This window comes from Antechinus flavipes, chromosome 3, assembly GCF_016432865.1.
Source record: "Antechinus flavipes isolate AdamAnt ecotype Samford, QLD, Australia chromosome 3, AdamAnt_v2, whole genome shotgun sequence".
Taxonomy (NCBI): Eukaryota; Metazoa; Chordata; class Mammalia; order Dasyuromorphia; family Dasyuridae; genus Antechinus; species Antechinus flavipes.
The window spans coordinates 385,794,838-385,815,647 of NC_067400.1; the positions used below are offsets into that span (position 1 = coordinate 385,794,838).

The 20,810-nt window shown below is 33.2% G+C and overlaps 1 protein-coding gene across 15 annotated transcripts in view; it reads left to right on the forward strand.

The window, feature by feature from the left end:
- The window catches only part of BOLL (boule homolog, RNA binding protein), a 200,492-nt gene that overhangs the window by 114,656 nt on the left and 65,026 nt on the right, over positions 1-20,810 (forward strand). For 14 of the 15 annotated variants that reach the window (XR_007951984.1, XR_007951987.1, XR_007951985.1 and 11 more), the window contains 5 exons: positions 587-621; positions 9,083-9,226; positions 11,819-11,910; positions 15,766-15,820; positions 18,389-18,464. Coding sequence is in view for 11 of the 15 variants with exons in the window: in XM_051985932.1 (XP_051841892.1) it covers positions 587-621; positions 9,083-9,226; positions 11,819-11,910; positions 15,766-15,820; positions 18,389-18,464 (402 nt within the window). In the remaining 4 variants the exon portion in view is untranslated. Of the gene's footprint in view, positions 1-586; positions 622-1,804; positions 1,910-9,082; positions 9,227-11,818; positions 11,911-15,765; positions 15,821-18,388; positions 18,465-20,810 lie in introns of those variants that run through there. The other variant, XM_051985938.1, reaches the window with a different exon arrangement.

Consider the following 20,810-nt stretch of genomic DNA (forward strand, 5'->3'; position numbering starts at 1 on the left):
ATAGTAAAAGGGGAAAAAAAAAGAATAGTGATAACAGGCATGTACATATTGTTTTAAAGTTTGCCAAGTCCTTTATATATACTGTTTCATCTCATCTTTAAATTGGGGCCCCCTCCCTCTTCCTCACCACCCTCCTCTCGCAGAAGAATTCATTCAGTTCTCTCCCTTCCACCTTCCCCATTTCAGATTACTGGTAATTCGCCTTTGCCTGGGTAGGGCAAAAGCCGCCCGCCCGCGCCTGCCGCGCAGCACCGCAACACGTAGAGGTCCCAGGAGTCGCCCGCAGCGCCCCCTCCCTCGGTTAAAGGGCCCGCCCGCACCACCTTCCCCATCCCCCCTCCCCCGGCAGCTAGGGGACTTCAGCTTGTTCCCGTGTGGCAGGTTCACGCCCCCGCGTTGGAGCCGCCGCCTCTGCAGCCACTGCCGCGAGCGGGGCGGGGGTGGGGGGGTGGGAAGAAGAAAGTTCCTCTCGTCGGGAAACGTGGTTCTGCTTCATTTATTTGAAGGTTTCGAGGTCCGGTCTTTTTTAGTTTTTGGGTTTTTTTTTTTTTTTTTACACTTTAAAACTTTTTTTTTTCTCCCAAAGGGAGCCCAGGGAAGATGGAGACGGATTCAGGAGCGGTGAGTAAGAGGGGACGGGATCCGGGGTGGGCCGGGCCGCCTTAGCCGCTGCCTTCCCCTTCTCCCCTTCTTGGGTGAGCGAGGGCTCAGGCTTCCGTTTTGGGGTCAAGCAGCGGGGCTGGGTCAACAGCTCCCCCAAGGAAGGAGCCCCCACCTCGCCCTCTGGAGCCCAGGTTACGGCCTCTAACGCCGCCGCCGCGGGCCAGTCGTAGAGGTGCTGGTGGGAAGCTTGGGGGCGAGGAAGGAAGACGGCCTTGACCAGAAGGCGTCTTTGGAAGGGGACGGAGATTTCTGGGTATGGGCGGCAGCCAGGCCATGTGCCTCGGGAAGGAGATTGGAAAGGTGTCTGAGGCTAGGCGATGGCGACGCCGCTGTGCGCAGACCGGGGGTTGTGAGCTGTGAGCTCTCCTTTCCCGCCGAAACCACGGCCTCGAAGACCACGCACCCTCCCAGCACCCACTCAGCCTCCGACGCAAGGAAAATTTTTCTAGTTCAGCCATAGCCAACTCAGGCCTCGAGGAAGCCTCTAGTGAGGCTACGAAGTGGCCCCCTCCCCCTGACCCGGCAGAAAATGAGGGGCAAGGTCCAGTGCCTGGGGTCCAAGGCCCGTCTGAGGCTTTGCTCTCCTTCGCCAGTGTTGCGAAGGGACCGCCGTGGGGTGGGGGGAGGGGAGGAACCGGGCTGTAGCCCTAAGGCAACGTGCCTGGCTGTGTTCTGCCCCGCCCCCTCGCCTTGCGGGAGAACCAATGGGCGCGCCCGATGCACAGCAGTAAGGCTGGTCCCGCCAGCCCCAGCACGCGCGCGTGGAAGGCGGGGCGCGAGGCGGGAACGAGGCCGTTGAGGTTTCCTCTCGTTGGGTACGGGGATTTATGCAGAGATGGGGGCGCTTTGAGGCTGGAGGACGGATCAACTTTATTGGCCTTAAGTTCCCGCTTGTGTCCCTTCTTTTTCCTCCCGAGCCCTGGGGAGGGAGTGTATCCTCGAGACCAAATCGGCTCTGGTGACGATCTCGGGCAGTCTGAGGCAGTGCTTACGGCTTCCATTACCCCGCTGGCTGGCCTCCGAGGGGACGGGGCTCTGAGACTGGGACCGTGACGGTTAGGGCGCCCCCTTTCTTTCAGCTCCGTTTGCAAAACTTGTCACGTTTTACAGTTAAACTAAGCTATGGTATTTAACTCCCAAAGAAAACAGTCACTAAATGGACATTACTGTGGGAAAGAATTTTACTAATAGGAGTATTTTTGCCGCATGTTAAGTTGTGCGGTATGGAATGGAGTTTTCGTCTTTAGTAAGTGATGGATCCATTTTTCTGAATTGCTACTGTAATGCTACTTAGATGTTGTCGTGGAAAGTTACTCACAGAATTCTGTATGGAAATACACTTTTGTTCAGTCATGTGCAACTCTAACTCACCCTATTTATAGTTTTCTTGACAAAGTGGTATGCCATTTCCTTCTCCATGTTTTACAAATGAGGAAACTGAGGTGAACAGTTAAATTACTTGCCCAAGGTCACACAGTAAAATTCTGAATTTAGATTTGAATTTAGAAGATAGTCTGAATGCAGGCCCAGCACACTATTCATTGTGCCATATTGCTAGGTTTTTTGGTTTGTTTGTTTTGAATCTCGAGATTGTCATCAGCGACAACTTCTGTAAATAAGAGTGTCTCTGTCTTGCCTTTGGTTATAGAAACAGCTTCATGGGTTTTGTTTTACAAATGGTATTTTTTTCTATTCTTAAACATCCTGTAAAATCTAATCAGGTTACATATAGCATAACACAATTTCTTTTTTGCTTTTCACAAATAATAAAACCTTTTTTTTTTTTAACTTCCTCTCTTAGGGAAAAGGAATTAATAGTTAAATAATATTGAAAAGGGGTTTATTCTAGTCAAGTCTCTCTTCCCCTTGAAAAAAAAAGTCTATCCAGAGACAAGTTTTTTTTTTAATTGTATTATTATTTTGTATTATTACTTTGTCATAAGTAATGCAATGCAGATAATTCAGATTTGATTTAAATACAGTAAATAGAAAAAAAAAAACATTAAATCTGATCCCTACCCACATTTCAGCCAGATATTCAATGTTAGTGGAAAGGTAAGTTTCTGCCAAACTACTAAGAGAAAAATTGTGATATAAATAAGTTACTGTTTAACAATCTTGATAAAAATGAACTCTCATTTTTCTGCAGTTCTTTTAAGATACATACAAATTTAAACTTTTCATTAATGTTATCTCCTGAAGGAATCAATCCTAATAGAATTTAGAATAATGTATTAAAATGTAATGAAAAAGCATTTCTTGTTAAATATTGTGTGTATATACATATATGTACACTGTGTTAAATACTGTATAAATAAATACTGCATAATTCAGCCTTTTTTAACTCAGATAGGTGTTCCTCTCAATTTGAAGTGGTGAATTTTTAAGGTACCATAAATTCTAAAGATAACTACAGGTAGGAAGGTGTTAAAGCTTAGTCCAGAAATTTAGTTGGTATCAGGGAAGATAATTACTAGTTGCTCACTTTAAAGTCATTTGTTTTTCCTCAGTTAAGAATTAACCTTGACATAAACTCTTCCCTCAAATGTGCTATTTAGTATTTGTTCTATTCTTGCTTTTCAAGGACGTTAGTCTTTTGTTTTCTTTCAAATTTTAGTAGTATCCACAATAAATTTTTTTTGTGTGTTTTATTCAAGGTGTTTATACATACACACACAGACACACACACACAATCATTTAGGAAAGTTGTCAGGTTTTCTACATTTCTTTTGATCTAATGTAAATTTGACTACAGGGGTAACTAGGTGGCACAATGGATAGAGTTCTGGGCCTGGAGTCTGGAAGACATGAGTTCGTATTCAGCCCCAAATGTTTGCTTACTGGTTGTGTGACCCAGGGCAAGTCACTTAACCCTGTTTGCCTCACTTTCCTCATCTGAAAAATGACTTGGAGAAAAAAATAGCAAATTACTCCAGTATCTTTGCTAAGAAAACTCCAAATGGTATCACAGAGAGTGGGATATGACTGAAAACAACTGAACAAAAAATGTGGAGGTAGCTATTCTGTTTTTTCATGATTTAGTTTATGAATTTTCTTTAAATTTGTCCAATCCTTGAAAGTAACTAAAACAATCTACTGAATTTCTTTGAATGTCTTAATGAAAGTTTATTTTCCTCATTCTTTCAAAAAGTTTCTGTGAAATAGTTATTGCCAAAGTATTTTAAGATTTTGATATCACATTTAAGTTTTAGAAGGTACTTTAGAAGTAATCTAGAAAAAAAGTAACATAATTAATCTTTTCCAACAGTAAGAATACTATCTATAAATGGTTCTAATAAATCATATCCAGTGTCTGTTTTAAACATGTCCAACAACAATATACTATTTGCTATTCTTTGGTTACTGGCCACCTTTCATTGTTAGGAACTTGAACCCAGACCAACCTCCCTAATTACTTCTTCTTGTTGGTCCTCCTTGAGCTCTGTAAATCAACTTAAAATGAAACTGCTGTTTTTCATAATAAATTTTCTTCAAATAGCTATCCACACACATCTGCAGAGTTGGGTCTCTTTCAGAATAAAACTTTACAATTGCCCCAATAATTACTTATGTAACATTCTTTCAAGATTTCTCATTATGTTGGGCATAATTGTTAGGCACTATAGTTATTAAAGTGTGGTACCCACAATCAGACAAAATACAATGATCAGGCAACATCAGTAATCTGTAGTAGACTCTTAAGATTACTAACCTCCTTTGGTGTGGCCACTATACTTTTCTATTTGTAGCCTAATTTCATTTGCGTGAATAGCATATTTGTCCCTTTTTAAAAACTCATATTCAGCTGAAAGCTAACTAAGCCCTAAGGTTCTTGGGTTTGCTTTTCTCATAATATTAAATTATCTGTGTCGTGTTACTTCACATTCTGCATTTGATTTGGGGGAATTTTAATCTTAAATTCAGAACTTTTAACTAGTACTGAAATTTAATCTTTTTGATTTCAGTTCTTATACTACCATTTACTAGCCATGTTCTCATTTTATTCTTCTGAGGCAGTTTCCTGATATGCAAAACAAGGTAATACTTCCATGCCTAATACAGAGTTGACATGAGAATCAAATGAAATTTAATGCTTAACATTAAAACACCATTGTTATCAATCCATACCTTAACCAAAGTATGACTTGGGAGACTAATACTCTGAAATCAATATCATTCCATCTGTAGCAATTGGCATAGCATTATCTGCAAGACAGTACCTCTGGACTACTTTGCCTTTTATAGAATCAATCGACTTGCATGAGACCACATCCATGATAATGGTGAACCCTATTAGCAAGCTATATTCTTTTTTTTTTTTTTTCTTTCTTTCTTTCTTTTTTTTTTTTTTTTTTTTTTTTTTTTTTTTTTTTTTTAATATAGGCAATCAGGGTTAAGTGACTTGCCTGCCAAGGTCAAACAACTTGTAAGTATCTGAAGATTATATTTGAATTGTCCTCTTGACTCCAGGCCCAGTGTTCTATTTATTGCATCACCTAGCCCACCCTTATTCTTCCTCTTAACATTGTGATCCTAATAAGCTTTGAAAGACTCTTTGTTTGAGGAAAACCATTACTACACTGTCTATATAATGAAATGGGTTAGGATTTGGAATAAGAGGGAAAAAGGCCGTAATTGACAAAATAAAATTTTTTGGTTCTTGGCACTTTTCAGTCAGGCAGCAAGCACTTACAAAGTGCCTAGTAAGAGCTCTGCAATGTAGTGGAAATAAAGGAATTATAAAAATCCTTATAATCTTGCTTTAATTATATGACTGTAAATATCCATTCTGCTGCTTGCCAAAAACCTGCCCAGACTCATTTCACCAGTATCTTAGATAAATGTATAGCATAAAATAAGTTTTCCTAAAAATGGGAAAGTGGCATATTGGTTAGTAGCTATTAATATCTTCTCAGTTGTCTTTTTGGATATTAAAATTATTCTTGATTTTTGCCATTTCTCTGAATCACCCTCATTGAAATACCTTATAGAGTTATCCTTCAATGATTTTAAGATTTTTTTTTCTAGCATGTATTTCTTTGATAATTTTAGTCCAAGTACTCTTTTTCCTGATTTAATTTTTTCTTAAGTAGCATGTCAAACATATTTGGGACTATGGTATTAGAATCCAAATGTGGTTCTGTTGTCATTGATGGTAAAAAATAATTTATAGACTGCAGATACATTTGTTCAGTTTTTCATTGGTTTGTTGTCTCACTAATTTCATCTTGGATTGATAATGGCTTAGTTAAGCCAAGTTCTATTTAAACATTTTCATTGCCTTGTTCTGTTTTATGAGACAATATTTCTAAGTATCTACAATCACTTTGTTATAACAAATGTTTACATTCTTAACTAGTGTTGCTCCTAGCTCTCCTAAGTTGTTATTTGTTGGTTAAAGGTTTTTTGTTTTTTTTTTAACTTTTAACCTCCATATTGTGATCTTTTTACTTATAATAAATTTTTACATCAAAAGATGATAATCAAGATCAACATAATTGGCTCTTTCCATTATCCATTTTTGAGGCATTAGTATTTGAATAGATCTGGTTGAAATTATTGCATTGTGCATACTATTTTCTTATCTATGTCTTTTGTCCTTATAACATTGATTTTGACTTTTAATTTAATGAGTCAAACTGCCTGAAAAAGCAAATTCTGATATGACTCCATCAACAATTAGTCATTTAATTCTTTTAAGAGAGTCGTTTTCAATTTGGGGACATTCAATGATTGCTGGTCCAAAATCTTTTGAGTATTAAATTTATGGGAGGAACTTGATGCTTCTGAGAAGTCTACTAGTCTTTGAATTGTGTATTTCTGAAATCTAGTGAATACTTTACCTCAATGTTCCTCCATACCCATTTCACATAAAGTAAATGAATATCAAAATTTTTGAAGTTGAGTAAGTTTGGAGGGTCCTAGTAGGTTTGCTTTACCTACTTATCCCATACAACTTATATAATAGTAATTAAACTGTTTTCCTCATAACAGTAATTTTGGTTTTGTTTGTCATAACTACTTTAAGTGACCATGAAAGTTTAAAGAGTTGTAAGTTAGCATGTAAACTATCAGGAAAAGAAAATACGTTTAGTTGGGCATGATTTCCATCCAGGTTGCCTTTTAGGGATTATTGAATTCTTTTAAAAATGCTTATCCATCAACTGAAATTTTTTTTTCGCAGATTCCTCTTTCCAGATCCTTAAAATGATCTTCAGAATATTTGATACTCATTTTTCTAAACAATTCTTTATGTTTATCCTTTTGACTGAACATATTTTAGAAAGAAGGGCTTGAATTTCCAAACAAACTTTGAGTGACATTAAATGAGACTAGTTATCTCTGCTAATAAAAATTAACAGTTTGAAAAATTAAGCAGTACTGCTTCATTTCTATTAATGGGTAATGTATTGATGATTATGTTTGAATGAAATATCTTTAGTATTTCTAAATAATCTATAGATTAATTTCTTAATACCCTATAACATTAAAATTGTGTGTATTAGTGCTTGTTTCTCCCATTACAACATAAAGTCTTTGAGAAAAGGAGTTGTTTCATTCTTTGTATTTGCATTCTTAGTACACAGTAAACACATAATAGGTAATTCAGAGATTCCATTCTAGTATTATTAGTGATCTTACTGTGATTTATTTACAAATTTTTAATGCTATATTCATGAAGATGTTGTTTTAAATCTTATATAATTAGCTAAGGAACTCTAACATATGTACTTTACTTGACTTAAATACTTGGTGTAAGTTATTTTTTTCCTTTGTATAGCTTAATCACAGAAGGAGGAAAAAAATCCACCTTTCCCTCCTCCCTTATATGTTTTTGTTCATTTTTCTATATTAGATGTTGGGATTTACATGGCTGACTTAGATACTTATCTGTAGCATAAGCATAATAGGAACAAAGAGCAACCCTAAAAGTACACTACAATGGATGTGCAGCAAACTTTTCGCTTATCTCCCAAGAAAAGGCAAATTCCTTTTCTTTATCCATAAGAATGAATGAATAAATAAAACTGAATCATTTCTATAATACTATTTTTCTAATCAGAAAAAATTAATTTAGCTTCAGAAGACTTTTGTTTTTGACATATTGATAGAGTAATACATTTTATTCAGCAGGACTGTAAAGTTAACAAGAGTCATACTAAAATAGCAGTAGAGGGAAACCTCACAGAAATTCTCATCTGTGGTGTTGAGGTAGGATTTCCACATTGATAAATTTCAGGGGTGGGGAACCTTTTTTTTTTTTTCTCAAGAGCTATTTAGATATAACATCATTTATGAGCCTTACAAAATTATTAACTTACAAAACTCAAGCAGTGGGAGGTTATTGGGCCTAGCTTTTAAATCATCTTTGCTTGTGGTTGCCTAAGCAAATGATTTTATGATGTCTCAGGCCATATGTTCCCCATCCTTAGAGTTTCATCCCTCTAAGGAGTCACACTCACCTGTCACTGATCAAATTGGCAAGTATTATCTTTTCTGTTCCTGTCCAGCATAATCTTCATCTCTTCCCACCACTATTCCTAATTAATGCCAAATTAGTTGGCTCTTGTCTAAGCAGTGCTCCTTTTCCAGAAGGAAGTTAAAAATTGTTTAGTATAATAGTAATTAATTGGAGCTTGTATTAAAATTTTCTAATAAACCTTTTGTGTTTTCTTGGGATACCAGGATTCTATAAAACATGGTTTTGGAATAATTCATTTAACTTACAGGGCAGAAATTATTAGACTGATAAACATAAATATAAAAAAGGCAAAAGTAGAAAAAATAGCAGGTTCTTGAATTATGCTTCTATTTGAACTTTTATTCTGTAAGTTATTTAAATAATAACCTTTTGTCTCAGATAAAGCTATATACATATGTAAATGTTTTTCTGAAAACAAGTCTTTGGTATGACAATTTCAAGACTACAATATTATTTGTTTAAGACTTTACAACTTTAATTTATTTCTCAAATCCTATCTCAAATTTCCTAGTTTGGCAAGTGCACACTTTTTTGTTTTAACTATAGGTAGAGTTACTTGTGTCATGAGGCTACTTTATTAACTTGTGGGAGTATTTTAAGCTCAGTAAAAAATTGCTTTATTCTCTCTTTGATTTTTCATTCTATTCTCACCTGACAATTTGTACACATATTTTCCCTGATTTTTTTCTATTCCCCCCCCCCAAAAAAAAGATGTTAATATTTTTGATACTGTAAACTCATCTGAGTTAGGCCCTCCCTATATTTATTACAGCAGGGATTACTTCTATAAAGCTACATAAAAGAAAACAAAAAGGTTGGATTTTTTTTCTGTCATTCCTTTTTAATCTCATCTTTATAAAATGCTTATCTTTACATTGTGTAGGATATCATAAAAGATATTAAAAGTGAATCCTAAAAGTATTTTTTATCTTACAGCAAACCACAAATCAGACACAAACAGATTCTTTATCTCCATCCCCCAATCCTGTGTCACCTGTGCCTTTGAATAACCCAACAAGCGCCCCAAGATTTGGAACCGTGATTCCTAATCGTATCTTCGTGGGAGGGATTGACTTTAAGGTATTTAAAAAATAAGTTTTTTATAGTGGTTTGATTTTTGTTTGTTTTTTAATCTTAGAACTTTTGTTTGGCACTTTGTGATTCAGTTTTCCTACAGCAATGATATTTATAAATCAAATTTGTTAGTCCTATTATGTCTATCATTTCACTTAATGATCTTAATAATCCTATGAGGGAGACAGGACAAATACCATCACCTCCAGTTTGCCAAAAAAAAAAAAAAAAAAAAAAGTTGAGAATTTACCAGAATATAAAAACATATTGAGGGATATGGTGAATTATTGATACAGTTAAAAATATTTCAACATAGTGTAAACTTTCAGAATCTGTTATAGTCTTGTCTATACCTTTTATATTTGCAGTGAAGAGTTGTCATAAAGTTATCCAGTTATCTTTGATGTAGCATCTATGGAAAGATCCAAGTGAAATCCCTTCCCTTATATGGCCATTTTCTGAGGCTAATATGGGTTTTAGCAAGGCAAAAAGTGGACAGCAGCAATGACACGGGTTCTTTTAAATGTCCTTTTCTTAGAAACTTAAAACTTTTCTATCTCTCCTTTATCTAATAAATATCTTATACATGTTCACCTCATGCTTCAAATTTGATAAATTTATTAAAATAAATCATAGGATCATAAATTTAGAGTTGGAATTGAACCTTGACACTTGATTTAGCCTGCCTCTCTCCTTCATTTTATAAATAAGGAAGCTGAGATCTAGAAAGTTAAGTGCTTTCCTCAAGGTCACACAAGTGACAGAGGCAAGATTGGAATTCAAGTCTGTTAATTTTTAAGTTTATCGTTTTTTTCATACTGTACCACAGCTTGCCAGAGAATATTGTTTAGTTTATTTATTCTAAATTAGCTTTGTTCTACTGCTTTCTGACTGAAGTCAAGAAAGAGATTAAAATAATCTTTAAGGTTTTAACAATAGTATGCAAGGTTAGTTTGCTCAGCAACTAACATGATGCTTTGTATGTAATGAATGTCATTAGTAGTTATGAATCAAATAGTAGAATCTAACTAAAAACAATAACTAGGCACTGAAGATAGTAGTAGAACAATAACTTCAAAAATTGTCCTGTCACTAACTTTTGAGTATTCAAATTTTCATTTTATTTATTAAGGAGATAGAAGCCTGTTCCATGCATTATAAAAACATTTTGAACTGGAATAAAAGGAAAGGAATCAATGCTTATACATGAAAAGTGTTTTGCTAAATTTATTTTTATTTTTAAAAATTAAATTGCAATGGATTCACTTTATTGGAATTATTCTGAGGTAAAGTAACCTGTTTTGATTTACAGGAAGTACATGAAAAAACAACTTAATCGGCAGAGATTATAGAGATCCCAAATTTTTGTTCTGAATTCCAGAATTAACTATATTGCTCAACTAAATGAATGCTGATTTAATTATAAAGGTTTCTAGTAGTTTCCCACAACTATTCTTTATTAAAGGAGCAAAATTAAAAATACTAAATAATTAATCAGTGTCTATTAAGTCGTTCAGTATACTAGGTACTATACCAGGTAAGCACTGGGAATACGAAGACAAAAATGAATAAATACCTGTCCTCAAGAAGCTTGTGTTCTATCAAATATAATTCTGTTAAATTCTGTTGACTCCAAGTCCAAAAATTTATGAAGCCAGTAAGAGTACATTGTTTAACTTTAAGCTTTAGGATTGAATTGGATATATTCTGCAAATTAAATATTATTACTTCACTGACTTAAAAACCTTCATGAGTGAATGAACAATTAGTGAATGTTGCAAGACAACAAAGACAACAGAAAGGAGGTAAACCCTCTAAGAGAAAAACCAACAATTCTAGTACCTATTCTGGGGAAAACTGCACTGATTGTTTTCATTTAGAGATAAATTGAGAAACTATTCAACAATCAGTTATTAAGTGCCTACTGATTTCAAGCTGTTAGACACACTAGTAAGACTAACATAAAATTATTTATAGTCTCTCTTTTAAAGTAGCTTCTTGCTTAGTAGGAGAGATAAGTCAGGCATACCTATATAACAGTATTAGATTGTAAGTACATAGGGAATAACCAAAGTACTACAATATTTACATTTTGTGCCTTACTCCTTTATTCTTTCTGGGCAAAGGAATTATGTCTGTCTTCATTTCTACCAGTAGAGGTTACTTTGTGCTTTTGTACATAGAAGCTTAATAAATATCTACTTCATTGGAAGAAAGTAAAAAGCAACATAATTTTGGTGTCAGAAAACCCAATGCAAACCCTACCTCTCCCAAACTTTAATAGTATTTAATAATTCAATATCTCACCTTCCTATCAAAGTATATTTTAATCAATTTAAATAAATAACTGGTTTTATTAACTAGGGATTTTCTAATCTGGCCAAACTAAAATCTGTATAGACTAAAAATGGCAGCTAATTTTATAAACATTTGCCTTTTGCTCAAATGTTTTTCTCCAAATAATTTCATCTACTGTTTATATAGCAGAAATGGGAATTGTATCATTTAAAATGTATCCAAAATAGTCATGAAACTGTTAATTTTTTTTTACTTGAAAAGATTTTCACTTTTTTTGTTTATTTGCTTTTACTCTATTAGACTAATGAAAATGACTTAAGGAAATTTTTTGCCCAGTATGGGTCTGTGAAAGAAGTGAAGATTGTAAATGACAGAGCTGGAGTGTCAAAAGGGTTAGTATGGTTGTAATTAGTACATATTCTAAAAATTGAAATTAAATTCTTATTTTATTCTAATATTTAGAGCTAAAATTAAAAGCTATAATGTATTATTCTTCTATATTGGTACCAAAACACCTTGCCTCTCATTACCCTAGAAGTATGTTAGGACATTAATATTCTTTATCAAAAAAGCTGTCCCTAAATTAGGGCAAGAGGATTAAGGGATGCTTCAGGCCTAGAGTAACTAAGTTAGGAGTAAGAGATAGTGTCAGGAGTATAAGATATGTAGGTGAAATAATGAAATTTCCATAGGTAAGAATTATTCTGTATTGTCATATTTAATCTTGTCTTCCTATCAAAGTTTGTTGTGCTGCTTATATCTTCAAGAGATGACTCTCTTAATTTTTAAGCATTCATGATGATTAAGTGAATCTGTTTGATCCTCTGTTAAGTTACCTGCATTCCAGTCTTTTATGAACCAGAATTTTATATAATTCACACCTCCATGCATGTGAGGCAAAATAATATCTGGTCTTCATAAGAATTGCCCCTAAGGCAATGTAAGATACTTTGACTCAGAGGAATTTAAATTTTTTTACAATGCCTCAAGTTAATTTAGAAAATAGTAAAAACTGCTCAGAATAATTTTAGTATTAAATGCATTTTATGCTAATTTGTCAGGATTTGGTGATTAAAGTTTAAAAACTCTTGCCATAATGTGATTAGTAGGAGACAACAGTTAAGTACTAAACTGTGTGAAATATGTATACGTTGTCTCTGTTCTTAAGAAGCCTACAATTTAGTAGTCGAGACATATTGGGCATCCCAAAAATTAATAGGTTTATTAAGCTTAAAATTGCACTAATAGTTTTGAAACAGACTGTGTATCTTGTTTATATCTAATTGCATGCTATGCAATTAGGAAAAAATATAATGTATTGGATATGCAGTCAAGTTCAAAAGAATTATTGTAAATTTAGAGAATTTAGAGAAAGGGAAATAAAAGTCGGGATATTTCAGAAAGCTTTTATAAAGGAAAGTGGATCTTATGGTAGATCTTAAAAGGTAGAATTTCAATGGACAAAGAATAAGGTAGAAAATGAATAAGGAAGAAAAAGCAGTATAATTAAAGATAGACAAAACATAATGTTGGACCATGTGGATGACATAACGAGACTAGCATGTCAAGATTTATATATATGAGTAGCAAAAACTTTTGTTGTTCAGTTGTTTTTTAGTCACGTCCAACTCTTTGTGACCTGATTAAAGGTTTTCTTGGCAAAGATACCTGAGTTGTTAGCTATTACCTTCTCAGCTAATTTTACAGATGAGGGTGCTGAAGCAAACAGGGTTATATATCACAGTGTCACACAGATAGTAAATGTTCGAGGCCATATTTGAACTCAGAGTTTCCTGACTAAAGACCCAGTGCTTCATCATTGAACTTCATCATTCTAACTGACTAGAAAATACTTAGCGTTGTTATTTACACACTGGTTATTCATTCTCCCATAATGATATTAGTACTTGGTATATGATACTCTTTTTTTCTATTGATTTCTGTTGATGGCACCACTGACCAATCAGTTACCCCACTGACCTATCAGTTACCCATCCTATCAATAAACATTAAACTTAATATTTGCTAGGTACTATTCTAAGCACTGGAGGTACAAAAAAAGGCAAAAGACCGTCCTTTCATTCAAGAATCTTAAAGTCTAATGGGGGAAGAAAACATGCAAACAAATATCTATAAAGCAAGCTGTATACAGGATAAATAGGAAATGCATCTTATTGTCTATGTCACACATTCAAACCCAGATCCTTTTCAAATCCAGTATTTTTTCTACTTCATTAGACTATCATGTAATAAAGCTTTTTAACCCATCTCTTTAATTTTACTCTCTCCTTCACAAATTTGCCAAAATAATCTTTAGTCCATACATCTGACTATTAACTTCCCTACTCAAAGGCTTAAGTGATTCCTTATTATTTATATAATAAAATACAGGCTTATTATATTAGCAAAGCATTAAGGCCTCAGTTTACTTTTCTAATAACTTTTCACATTCTTCTTCATAAATTGGGTTTTAGCTGTTTCAGCCAAACTGAACTGCTGGTTTTTCCCAGAACTCAGCATGCTCTCTCTATTTCAGTGCATTCAGACAGGCCCATTTCTCCTTCATCTTTGCTTTTCAGATCCTTCTATTCTTTCAAAGTTTAGTACAAATGTCACTCTCTCCCTACTCCTCTTACTGGCTAAAAATTACTTCTCCCTTGTCAAATTCTCCTAGATTTTTTTCCCTGCATTTATCATATTTTCCCTTATATTATGCTTAATTTAATTCATGCTTGCCATATCTCTTCTTCGGCATGTTCGTTTCATGACCAGGACTGTATATCTTGTTTTTTTGCCAGTCCTTAGCATTGTAACTTATGCATAGGACATGATTAATAAGTTTTTTAAATTTTATTTGAATTTAATAACTTAATTACATGGTTTCTCACTATAGTCAATATCATTGACTTTATTTATCAGCTCCAACAATCTCTCTCAAGATCCAGTAAGTAGTGTGAAATTGAATTCACTGATCACAATCTCCTAATTCACTTCTTCCCACTCTTAACCTATTTGCACACTGTGCCTTTTTCTAACTTTAAATTCTATTCTTCCAGGCCATCTTCCTCGCCCCTTCCCATTAGATTGTGATTAGATTTATAATTCCTCCAACCTGAGGAAATTCTGCCAATGCAGATTAGCGCCGGCTCAGAAATTTATAGTTGCTAAGCAAATTGCCTAAGGCAACAACCAACATAGATTAGAGGCAGAACTTGAAACTAGATCTTCCTGACACCAAGACACCTTTTAGCCACTATGCCACTCTTAAGTGTCTTGAAATAGCTTTACATGATTCATATCTTTGATGAACTATAATTAAAATGAGAATTATGTACTGCAAGTAAACATAAAATTTTTATTTGATTTATGCTTAATTAGTAGTTTCCAGGGAAAACGCATTATACTTCCCTACTTAATTTCCCAACTGTGTTCACTTGTTATCAATATAAAAGTGCTGTATTTCAATTTTTTTTAATAAAAAAGTTTAAGACTTAAGATTGCTACTTTGAATACATATTTGGGTAAGTTGTTGTGGTTGAGTCATTTTCAGTTGTATCCAATTTTTAGTGACCCTCTTTTGGATTTTCTTAGCAAAAATACTGAAGTGGTTTACCGTTTCCTTTTCCAGTTCATTTTATAGATGAGAAAACTGACGCAAAAAAGGTTAAGTGACTTGCCCAGATTTACATAGCTACTAAGTATCTGACCAGATTTGAACTCGGGAAGATGTCTTCCTGGCTCCAAGCCTGCATTCTATACACTGTACCTCCTAGCTGCCCCAAATTACCTTTAAACAAACCCCTAAATAGAATAAAGAATAGTAATCCACTGTAGTGTCACTGTTATCTATGCTGACATGATGTGTAAATAGTAGAATGGTTTTTACATCAATTTTAAAGGGAACTTATATTCTTGAACACAAAAACCAACAAATCAACAAATAGTAATTTATATACAAGAAAGTCTATAAGGCTCTCCTGATTAATATTCCCAACTCACATTGATAATATCTTAAAGTCTTTGAAGGACCCATCGCTTTAATCTATAGTTCAATAAGAACAATATGAAGGTATCAAATTATTAAGCTGTCAATAATTGATGCAATTTTTTCCTCAGCATGATGAAGTGGTTTTGGGTTGGGCTTTTTTAAATCATGCCAATCCTTATTTTATAGTGACAACCTATGCTTTAAAAAAATTGATCTTTAAATTTGCCAGAAAAGATAATAATTAATGTATTTTATTTAGGTATGGTTTCATCACTTTTGAAACACAAGAAGATGCGCAAAAAATTTTGCAAGAGGTAAGGCATATCTATCTATGTAATATATTTTATAATATAATTATACATTTGCTTAATTTTATTTTGAAATTTATTTTTCAGCTAATTGAAAATCAATCTCTTTCCCTTTCACCTCCCCCCATTGGAAAAGAAATAAAAACAAAATCTTTATAATAGATCTATAAAGCCAAATAAAACAAGTTTCTGCTTTGGCCATGTTCCCCCCCCCCCCCCCCCCTCCCAAACGAGTGTCTTAGCACACTTGGAGTCTATCACCTCTCTGTTGGGAGATAGGTAGCATATTTCATCAGCATCCTCTGGAATTTTGGTTGACTATTGCATTGGTCAGGGATCTAGAGTTTTTTGAAAGCTGTTTGTTTTTCCATATCATTATTATTGTGCAAATTTTCCTCCTGTTTCTGCTTACTTTATATCAATTTGTATGATGGTCTTGTTGTCTCCAGAACCTTCCCATCACCCATTTGTTATAGCACAATCATCATCACATTCATATACTATCACTTATTCAGACATCCTGCAATTGGTGGATATCCCCCTCGATTTCCAATTCTTTGACATAAAAAAGAGCTGTAAATATATATTTTGTACATATGATTTCTTTGGGTACATAACTAGTAGTGGTGAATACCTGCTGTATGTGTTTAATAAATTAGGCACCTAATTGTCTAAGTAGATAGAGTGCTGGATTTAGAGTCAAGAAGATGAGTTCAGATTTCACCTCAGATTCTTAGTAGCTATGTGACCCTGGACAGTCACCTAACCTTTCTGAGACTCAATTTCCTTATCTATAAATAAGGGGATGGGACTAATAATAGTACCTACTTCAATAAAGTTGCCATGAGAATAAAATGAAATAACATGTACAGCACTTTGCATACCTTAAATCACTATATAACTGCTAGTTATTATTACTGTTATCATTATTAAAATTATTACTTTTATTATTAGCTAGATTAGTTCATACTTCACCAGCAATGCTAATGTATCTGTTCTCTATCTTTTGTCATTTTCCATTTTTGTCAGCTTTGCCAATCTGAGGTGAAACCTCTGAATTGTTTTAATTTGCATTTCTTCAATTATTAGTAATTTAGAGCATTTTTTTCATATGGCTATTGATAATTTGGATTTCTTCTTCTGAAAACTGCTTCTTCATATTTGATCATTTAGCAATTGGGGGAGTGACTCTTATTCTTCAGAAATAAAACTTTAGAGAAACTAAGTGGCTGTAGTGATTTTTTAAAAAGTTCTTTTATAATTTTAGCTGCATTGGTTTTGTGTAAAAACTTTATAATATTGTGTGATCAAAGTTGTCCATTTTACCTTCAAAATGACTCTTTTTTACCTTGTTTGGTCATGTACTTTTTCATTTTATCTCATTTTTGGATCTCCATGAATTGATAAAAGATTGTAAAGCACTGATTTTAGTATAGTTCAGTATAATTAATATTATAATGTATTCTAAGTAAAAAGTGTTTTTATCTTCCAGTAGTAATTTTTCCATTTATAAAAAAAAAAAAAGTGGAACAAGACATTCCAAATAAATAACAATTTTATATTTTGAAGACCTCCAAATAATTTAGTTCATATGGATTTTTAACAATTCTTCATAGATAAGTTTCCCCTTAATTTAGGTTAACAGAAGAATAATTTGGGGCCTTAATGTCTTTTAGTGTTGATATATTTAATTCCTACAGAGTAAAACAAGCATAGGATCCTAAAATTGAAAAATACTTCACTATTAATTAGCTTGTGTGTCCTGCTGCCCCGACTAAGACTTTAAGCCCTATTGCTAACATTATTCTTTAAAAGACTTAGAGGGATTTTGTAACTATAGTCCAATGTTTTAACTTTGTTTAAGTAAATGTATGATTTATCTTAAAATCCTAAGCACTGTTATCAGCACATACACACAAAAAAAAATCTCTTTTTGCCCCTATAAGCATTCCTGAAGATCAGAATCATTTTCAGAATGGCTCAGTAAAAAAAAAAAAAAATCTTTAGTTTATGGAATTTTGTTTATTACTTCCGATCTTGATTGTATTGTTCCAGAATCTTCTATACTATTAAATAAGAAGAATGACACAATTATTTAAATTGTATGAGTTGGAGCACAATCTTTTTTTTAGATTAGCATTTGGCATAATTATAACTAGTGGAGATTATTATATGGCAAGCTATAAAAGGTCCCATAAGAAATTTAATTCCCAGCATTCTTGTATTTAAGGAAAGAAGAAAACCAAACAACTTTAATTCTAAGAAATAATTCCATTTTTGACCGAGTTTTTATTATAGTTTTTCAAGGTATTAATAATAGACATAATTAATGTTCTGTCATGTTTTGAAGAACTTTGTTTTTTCTTTTATCAGTCTGCATGTGTTTTGGCTTCTTAATACTTCACAAGAAAAGGTTTCATGTACTTGATTATCAGGGACTAAAAAACACATTTTTAGTATTCAGGAAGATTTCACATAGCTTATAAAGGATATCAAAACTAAAGTTTTTATTAGTTTTATAGATAACTGGCAAAAGGAGGGGAAATTGAAGTGATCTTTTTCCATTTATTTTAGGCAGAGAAACTTAATTATAAAGATAAGAAACTGAATATCGGTCCAGCAATAAGAAAACAACAAGTAGGGATTCCTCGTATGTATTGTTATATATTTTTTTCACTTTATTGACACTGGTATTTTAAAAATAGAATATTCTCTCGCATTTTGTTAAAATGACAGGTATTTTTCACTTTATAAAAATTCATCTAACTGCAAATTTTAAGTGAACATTTTTTTCTCATTTACAACATTGGAACTTTTTCTGGGGGTAGCAGTTCATAATAAGATGTAATGAAAATAATGCTTGAGCATGTAATAAACTTTATAATCAGCTGTTTACAAAGAAAATAAGTTTTATAATATTTTATATATTTTAAAGCCCTGCTACACCCTTTTATCAAAATACCAAAGGTTAAAATACTGTAACATATGAAACAGTTCTTAAGCTTCGTAAATTTGCCTAAGTTATTCATGAAAATCATATAATTGATAGGATAGGATCTTAAAGCCAGATTTCTAATTTAATCTCTTCATTTTACTAATATCAAAACTAAGGTTCAGAGAAATTAAATTTATTTATTGCCATATAGTTAGTTGTTGGCATAGCTAGGATTAGAATCAGTATTTCCTAACTGCCTGTTCATTCTATTTTTTTATGATGATGCTTTAATATATAGGGGGAAAGTAAAATTTACTGACCAACCCCAAACTTTGGTGACACTTTCAACATGACATCGTGTTACTTTTAACTTTTTGAAACATTTCTTTATCATTAAAATTTGACCTTTTCACAAATACCTTTATCCTGTATAATATCCACATGATTTGTTATGTTATCTCCAGATGAAATGAAAAACATTACATAAAGTAAAAGATTGAAGTATTTTAACTTATTACCTATTAATGGAGGGTTACTATGATATAATCATAGCTTGCTAATCAATTGAGAGAAAATTAGATTGTTTATACCATTCCATTTTTAGTTTATGATTTGTTAATTTTACTGATTATCAGCCTATTAGCTAGTTTTGTTTTTTTTGTTTTTTTGGTTTTTTTTTTTTGGTACTTGTATTTTTTTCCCAATTACATATAAAGATAGTTTTCAGCATACATTTTTGTAAGATTTTGAGTTCCAAATTTTTCTCCATCTTCTCTCCTCCCCAAGACAGCATGCATAAGTTATGTATGTACAATCATATTTAACATATTTCCACACTCTTTAGCTAGTCTTTAACACATTACAGAATCATGTGATAGTTGACAAAATACTAATTCTTGCCAGAAAGTAATCATTTGTTGCAGTTTAATTATAAAACAAAATACTACACAAAAATGCTATGCATAGTATGCTCACCTTTCACCTGATAATAGCAATAGGGACTAGATGATATTAGGGGACTTCTTCTTTCCTCTCTCTTATCTCCCCCCACCCCCGTCACCTTCTCCACCAAAAAAAATTCTGTAAGTTTTGGTGAAGCAAGTTGGGTAGAAAAGTTACTTTTTTACTTAATTGAACTGAAATCAGTTAATTGAATATCTTTTAGATGAGAGACACAGATAACATTATTCCTTAAGCATTATAATAAGTATAGTTATATAACATATGCCCTCAAGGTTATCACCATTTCCACTTTAAATGTAATTTACAATGTAGTTGTATGTATGTATGTATGTATGTAGCGTGTAAAATACTATGTAAAGTAATTTCAAGATGAAACCTAATATTAGACTTACTGAAGCATAAATAATAACTTGTTTTATTTTTTCTGGATTAAATATTTCACGACAACCATATTAATAAACTCTGATTAGCATTTTTTGATTTTCCTTTCCTATTAACTTCTTCTGAACTTGAGTTCTCTTTTCTGCTGTTGTGTAGTTCACTCTCATGAGCTTCTGATTTTAGCAACCTTTTGTTCACAAATGACATCTAGATCAAGACATATTAACATGATATCTTCAATACTAGGCCTTCCCTAGTGTCCTGATGGGATCAGAATAAAGGACATTTTTTTTTTTGTCCTAATTCACTTTTCCACTCTATGTTTAGGAGTTAATCTGATTATAAACCAGCAACTTAAAGAAAACACTAGGATTATGTTGTGAGATTATTTTTATTTATCACAGAACAAGAACTTTTTAAATATACTTTTTAAATTCATCACAGAAAAAGACTTTTTCTTTGAACTTTTTTTAAGATATGAAATTATATAATTTCTTATCACCCAATCCCTGATCACAGTAAAAAAACACTGATGAATTGTTAGGTGCCTTCTAGATTTAGCATTCATAGTTGGTTGAATTTTATGTTCTGTATTAGTTTTGTAGTCTCTTTAGCCACTCTAGACATAAAAAATCAGTTGTCAGGGAGTTCCATTCTGAGGAAACTTCCAGGACAACAGTCACTGGTGGGCTAGTTTTGAGGGCCCACTACTATTCT